The 7,500-nt window shown below is 40.8% G+C and overlaps 1 protein-coding gene across 4 annotated transcripts in view; it reads right to left on the bottom strand.

Moving 5' to 3' along the window:
• tesk1b (testis associated actin remodelling kinase 1b) overlaps positions 1-7,500 on the bottom strand; it is a 26,305-nt gene that overhangs the window by 18,460 nt on the left and 345 nt on the right. For all 4 annotated transcript variants that reach the window (XM_078276050.1, XM_078276051.1, XM_078276052.1 and 1 more), the window contains exon 2: positions 6,059-6,800. In XM_078276050.1, the coding sequence (XP_078132176.1) occupies positions 6,059-6,247 (189 nt within the window). In that variant the 5' untranslated portion in view covers positions 6,248-6,800. The remainder of the gene's footprint in view (positions 1-6,058; positions 6,801-7,500) is intronic.

Consider the following 7,500-nt stretch of genomic DNA (forward strand, 5'->3'; position numbering starts at 1 on the left):
TTTCTCAGAATCTTAGATGTCTTTGGTAGAAGCAGGGACACATTTTCTGGGAAGAGATGGTCCTCTAGAAAAAAGACCAATTTAATTCCATTCACCCCGAATCAGGGAGGAGGCAGAGATTTCAGACATGTATGTAAAAACAATGGCAAAAGAAATACAGAGTGACAGTCAGTGTCACTCTGTATGGCTTGACAAAACTAGAATTTTTTTTGCAATTTCAGTAAACCAACTCTTTAAAAAAAACATGACACATAGGTGACAAAAAAACAACTGAGCTCTGCTGCACACAAAAAACATTTAGCTATTTCTGTGATACTGACTTGACATACACATGCAAACACTAAGCCATGTGTTTACCTTCTCACTGGGGAGTGGTTTTCCTTAAACTTTAGCTACCGCATTGCCAACATGTGGATGGGAGGAAACGCTCATTGTGTGTTGATGTAAACACACACAGTCTTTTGAGGTTAATTTATAAAAACAACGGTAACCATAATGGAGAGGAGGAGGGATATGAAAACAGATAATTGTGCAAGTATTGCCCAGCACTTCTCTATTTGAATCCCTAGTTCATCTGAAATATTTTAAGCAATAAACATGGTGGTTCAAGTGAAGACAGTCACATCCCATGCTCAGCGCTTTCGTGTTTGTGCGGCTGTGCAGAATGTAAACAAAGCTAAATACTTGTGCAGCAAGTGGTAGCAGAGCAGGCCCTGACTGGAGCGAGGGAGGAGAGGAATAATGAGAGAAAAGTGCTACAATAAGCCGCTGATGTTCAAGTCTGCACCTGCTCTCCCATACCAACACCAACATTCAATAGCAACATGGACACACACAGAGCCTCCTAATCCCAGACACTGACACTGATCACAAGCACACAGATGACAGCTGATGATGGGTTGTGGTTTGTGTGTGCATGTAACTCCTTTGTTGTCATTCACAGAGCAGACATTTCGACATTTTGTTCCGGCACCCAGGATTTAAAGAACTGATCATATCCCAACACGTCCTGATGGGAGAGTCCCACAATCATCATCTCTTTCTATCATGCACAATGCTCTTTCGAGAGGACCGTCAGCTCTCCACTGTCCACTATCAAACAAACCCAAAGATATTCAGGTTACATAAATATAAAAACAGAGAAAAGCAGCAGATCCAGTTAATGTTTCACTTTTTATGCTTAATAAATTACATATTTTATCCATTTTTACAATTTTCTTTTGACCAACTAATGCACAAATTATTTTGGTACCAAAGACGGAAATTGTTTATGGAGATGGATTAAATGGCAGAAATCTATAATATAAATGACACAATTTTACTGATATTGATGCATATGCACATGCCAGTAAGAGCTAGAATGATTAAGAGAAATCAATTTGTTGATTGACAAAAAAAATAAATAAAAAAATCTGTGACAATTGTAATAATTACCTAAATAGACATAAATTTGAATTCTCAGTCGTCTAAAACTATAAATGGAATATGTTTTACACTAAACGATTAATCAAATAATCGTCAGGTTGATTGATAATTAAATAAATCATTAGCTGCAGCTTTAATGATGATATGGTAAAGTATGCAAAATACAATACTATGAGGGTTTTATGTTGTGTATTATAGACAAAAACTCTTCACACATGTAAACAAAAACTTAAATTACAGTTTAAATATATCAAACGTTTGTAAGGGGATAACTTTAACTGCAAGGTTTGTAATATATGATTTAACCGCAAGTAAATATATGACAATACTGAACATTTGTCCAAAATGAAAACTGGATATACACACACACACACATACTGTACGTACACACACAGCAGTTTTTGACAACCCATTTCTTCCCATTATAAGTCTGTCACAGGCAGCTGCCACACACTCTCCCCTCTTTATCTAATTACTCTCCTTCAGCTTATTATCATATCTCATGTGACACACACACACAAGTTCACCTGGTCTGGTCCGGTTCCTACCTGCGGCCCTTTGCTGCATGTCATTCCCCCTCTCTCTCCCCTTTCATGTCTTAACTGTCCTGTCACAAATAAAGGCCGAAAAAATGCCTAAAAAAAAAATCTCTTTCCAAATAAAAATGCAAAAACAAAAACACCATTGAAGCACGTAAAGACCTGCAACAGACGCCAATATAACCCTATGTTGGCCAATCAGAGGCCTGAAAAAAAGCGGAAGGCTACCTGGCTGCAATGGCGCATCAATCGCTCCGTAGCGCATGTCACTACCTGATCTGTACCGGAAACCCATGGGCTATCCTGACCCTAACCATTCAAGGTCAATGTCTAAAATCAACCCTACATTCATGTGTAAATCGGGTTTTCTGGAGCCACAGCGCATTCTGACATCTCTATTCCTCAATATATTGGAAGGATAACCGTAACCGCAAGCCCAGAACTCTGTCTACATGTTAACACTAAATTAAGTTTCTAAATATCTTCACACAGGCAGAAGTTTTCCAAAAGATACGTTTTCAGTGAAATAAAAAGCAGTTTGTGTATGGACAAAAGGCTCAAATGCATAGAAAAAGCTAAGTTTAAGCTGCATTTAGGAAACAGGACAGTAAATCTACATTTATTTATTTTTAATGGACCATGGACAATATTAAACATAAAAATGTTACTTTGATGTAGGCTATTGTACCAGAGTTAGCTCAAAGCTAATCGGCAGTGTAGGCATATAAGTGGTATCAATCTTCTTATCTAACTCCTGGCAAGAAAATTATGACATTTTTCCCAAAATGTTGAACTATTTCTTTGAAACCCTTAACATAAAGCATGCCGGGGTGGTTAAACATGAGCAATTAGCAACACTAGAGGTCATCCCTTTGATCCCAGGGTCTTCGTAAAAGATTGGGCTATCTTCACAGTTCAAATTGCAAAAGAACAAAGGGAGATAGACGTTTTAATGCAGTTTGAGTGGTGAAAATCCATTCAGCCACTGTGGAGATATAAATGTCTAAAGTCAAGAAAACTCTCTTGCCTGCAAATTTCAGGGCATAGGTTTCAAGGAGTATAACGTCAGTAAGTTATAAGCTGTAGGTGGGTAATTTGCTGAGAACATAAAAACCCATTGAACGCTCTCCTTAATGTGTCATATTAAGAGGATATTGAGCTGGGGACATAGATACGCTTCCCAACACTAACTACAAGCTATCTGATTGCTGCTGGAAGGCCAATATGGATCCAAACATACAAGACTTTTACAAAAAGAATAAGCACTAAAGTCACTTTCCAAAGTGGGACGCTGTGGAAGCTTTTGAAAATGTTGTGAGATTTCCATGTCTCATGTAAATTATGGAGAAGGTCCAAATGAGAACCAAATCTGAAGCTTGTTCCTGTGTTTACTTTTTCTTAGACAGCAGTTCTCTAGATTAGTAAATATACCAATCTATTATCAGAACGCAGTCATCCAATTGGAAATCAATCCAACTTGTTTGATAAAAAAATAAAAACCTGCAGCCCTGAGAAACCGACAGAATAAATAAATCGTTCTTGTAGTTAAAAGAACCATTGACCAATGGTGCAATGTCTTTGTTTTGTCATCGAGCATTCAGGTTGAGGCGGGAAAAAGAGACACACACACACACACACACATACACACACACATACACACACTTAAAGGAAGATGAAAAACAGCACCTGAAGGATTTGTCGACACATGTGCTCCTTTACTTTCTCCCTTTTTTTGCCTTTCCTTTTTTCAGTTTGCACAAATGAACACTGGAGAGGTGAATGGTTGCCTGTCTGCCTGCTGCGAGCCTCCATTGATCTGCACTGAGGACTGAAGCTCAACAAAAGCGCGCACACACACACACACACACACACACACACACACACACACACACACACACACGGAAGCAAAGTGCAAGCAAAGCGCCGGACATCCATTTCAAAGCCTGAATAAAATGCTCCATATGTGTTTAAGTGACTGCTAAATTTAATAAACAAAACAGAGCGCGTATTTCTACACAACAGGTGGGCCTTTTCCTCTGAACCAAACCAGGATACAGGAACAATCATTTAGTCAGCAAACATTTTAAATGTGACTGATAGCTGCGGTAACAATTTTGCATTTATATGTCGCTATCAAAAAGGCAAGCCGATCAAAATCTAAGTGCCAACTTGACAGGCCTGCAATAAACACGGTGACATTTGCATGCTCATTGGCCATTCAAAGGGCAAAGCTAAGGGAGTGGCTTCAAATGACAACACACTAAGAGTGAAGTCACAACAGAAAAAAAAGTCTTATTTAATGAGATGAGGGTCGACTTGGCTGTGACTGGATAGTTCAGAGAGCACATTCAGTTCAGAGTTTTGACTTTAAAATTATCAAATGTCAATGTCTCAGTGCTACAAGGCTTAAATATAGTAATGACGATGGTTGATGGTTATCATAAATGTTTATTTTGTTTATTTATTGCCAAATGTTTGGCCTATCCCACGTGGGATTACCAGATACCACTGCATATCAGATCTTCGGGTCACGCATATGCAAAGTGGAGCTGAAACAATTAGTTAATTAAGCTATTAGCTGGTCAACAGAAAATGAATCTGCATCAAGTTTGATGGACTAATTACTGGTTACAGACTCTAAAGTGTGAAAACTTCCTGCTTTTCTTTTTTTAATATGGTAGTAAATTGGATATTTGTGGATTTCTAACTGGACAAAACAAGCCATGACATTTTACCAAACTATACTATAGTATTCAACAGATTATAAATGTAAAAAAATCATTAACTGCAGCCTTAACACAAAGCCAAAAGAAAAAAAAGAAAACTATTAAATCACAGCATTACATGCACACACATCAAATGTGATTTTGGGTGTTTATGTAAAAAATTCCAAATACATGGTGTACAAAATAGCAGAAAAACAATTTTGCTACAGGGGAAATTTGTATCCTAATAATTTACACTTTTCCTTATCTTCCAGCTTTCTCCACTGTAAAAAAAAATCCTTCAAAATCCCACTGAAAACAGATTTATTTTTAGTAGATACAAGATTATCACCTGACAGCAATGGCATGTGCCCTTATACCCACATCACACATTCAGTTACAGACAAAGATAAAAAAAAAAAAAAAAGACCTGGAAAGAGGAAGCAGGAAAAGGGTTGGAAAGAATACACATCGCTCCTGCTCCAGTGAGTCTTGGCTCTGCCTCTGCTCCCACATGGGTATGAAGATACTCCTAATAATCTCTCATTAACAACCGTATTATCATATGCAGTTACACCTCTTTAGTTTGTTTGATTTACAGGTATTATTGTTAGTGAAGATTAAGGTCCTTCAGGCTGAACACCTGTTTCTCTGACTACAGACAGTACATGACTGATTACCACAAATCAAGCTCTACCAACTACACACTACCTTTGTATTGTGGTATCTCTCACACCATCACACTAATCTGTATGAGGCAACTCAGAGCCATCATTAATGATGCGATCCTCAGAATTAGCCTCTATGCAAGTTAACAGCAGCGTGACAAAGGGGGTAAGGTGGCTGGTCTGAACAAAGATAGGGAGCATAGGGTTACCTACACGTGCCGATCTACCTGTCCTGACAGTATCCACTTGCACACCAAAACACACTGTGTCCACCTTACACAACATGTGGATCACTGCAAACACGTGTGAAGAGAAGAGCACCATTAGATGGGACAGTGAGGTGTACATTTTCACCATGACACCATCCTTCAAAAAAAAAGAAAAAAAGAAATAACTTCCAACAACTTCCTCCTGCAATTATTCAGCATCATGCATCTTTTTTTCCCTTGGTTTTTGGTTTAGGATGCACTGGTTGCCATAGATACCACTTCTTTCATAGATGATGAGGGATCAAGTGAGTTAACAGTCAACAACTCACTCAGCGCTGCTGTATAATCATCTTAAATATTGATGATTATTATTATGAACTTTGATTTTGTGTAACCATCGGAACCTGGAGGATGTGAACATTAAATCTTGAGCTTATCCTAAAGACAACTTAAGTTCTCAGAGAAAGTGAATCATGAAACATCACTGATCACACACACACACTTTGTTTTACCTTGAACACCTCAGAGAAGAACCCCGCGCCGATCTTCTCGCAGCTGAAGTCATCTAGACGGGCCAGGCTGGACACGGCGCTGCGCAGGGCCCGGTAGGAGGACGGTCTGATCCGGTTGGTTCCGTGGACGCTGTGCATGGGCGGCTCTGCCTCTCCCTGCTGCTCCGGCTCGACCCTCTTCGTCTCCATCTCGGACTCACCGGGAGGAGAAGGAGGAGGAGGAGGAGGAGGCGAGAGGAGGACGTAAAAAAGTGTGCGTAGTTTAAAATCCAGCCCGACTACTGTTTACATTTCCCATGTCCGCTACAAGGCCACAGCGCAGGGTTCTCCGGATGGGAGGAGTGATAAACTCTCAGTGGGGAAACCAAATGTCGCAGCTGTGGCCAGCGACCGGTTAGGCCTAATTCCTCTGTCAAATTCCTGCACACGTCCGGAACTGGCTTGCTTCTATCTGTGTCTAACAAACTACGCAGCTGCAGCGTTGCATCCTGCAGAGTCAGTGCGCAGTTTTGATGAAGTCCCTCATGCCGTGCAGCAGAGGAGGCTGTGCCGTTTTCTAAACTGCGCAGGCGGCTGCTGCTGCTCCTGCTGCTGTCTTGGCAGCGGCGGCTCTCTCACGGTTTCTTTCAAACTGCTCCTCCTGCAGTAGAAAAGGCCGGGGCTCCCCTCCTGGTTCCACCAATTGAATTTCGGGTTTCCAGTGCGCACAGACCTGCCTTAGTGACGCCACGGCCTATTAAAACTGAAGAGAGAGAGTGAAGAGGGGGGCGGAAACAGGGGTGTTAATTCACTAAATCATAAAGTGTGTGCATCTGATGAGACTGATCTGACACTAAAAATCCTTCTCACATTGACTGGACCTGTGTTATTGGCTATAACATAATCGGATCAGCTGGGCAAATTATTATCTGACGCACAATTGCTTCGAAGCGTGATAAGCTCTTCGCATCTCAAATTGCGTTCTATTTGCATTAGCATGAAGACAAACGGGATCACATATGGTCTCAATTAACACATACTAAAAAAATTGCCATTTAGAAGAACAACTAATACAGAGAGTAAAACGTAAATGAGGCTGTTTGACATGTTACAGTAGGCCTATCTGCTGTCCTGTGATAAGGGTGGATGCAGCAAGATATCGTATCTAATTGTTATTGCCTGCACTTTGCACCGGCGCGCTTTAAAACTGATCCGATGACTCGGGCAGTATTCATGACTGCTCTAATTGTCGCTCGGTCACATTGGGGTTCTCAGAACAGCGCGTATGCCGCCTGCAGGATCCTCCTGATGCTCTGCAGGAACCTGCGTGTCGCGGAGTTCAACACAGCCTGGCTGCGGCTTGTAAATTATGGATGCCAAACTGAGCTGAGTTTGTGAGCTCGTCTGTCACGGACTCAAGTCCCCTCCAGATAGACCTACACAAACGCACGCAAGCATAGCTT

Source organism: Sander vitreus, chromosome 19, assembly GCF_031162955.1.
Source record: "Sander vitreus isolate 19-12246 chromosome 19, sanVit1, whole genome shotgun sequence".
Taxonomy (NCBI): domain Eukaryota; kingdom Metazoa; phylum Chordata; class Actinopteri; order Perciformes; family Percidae; genus Sander; species Sander vitreus.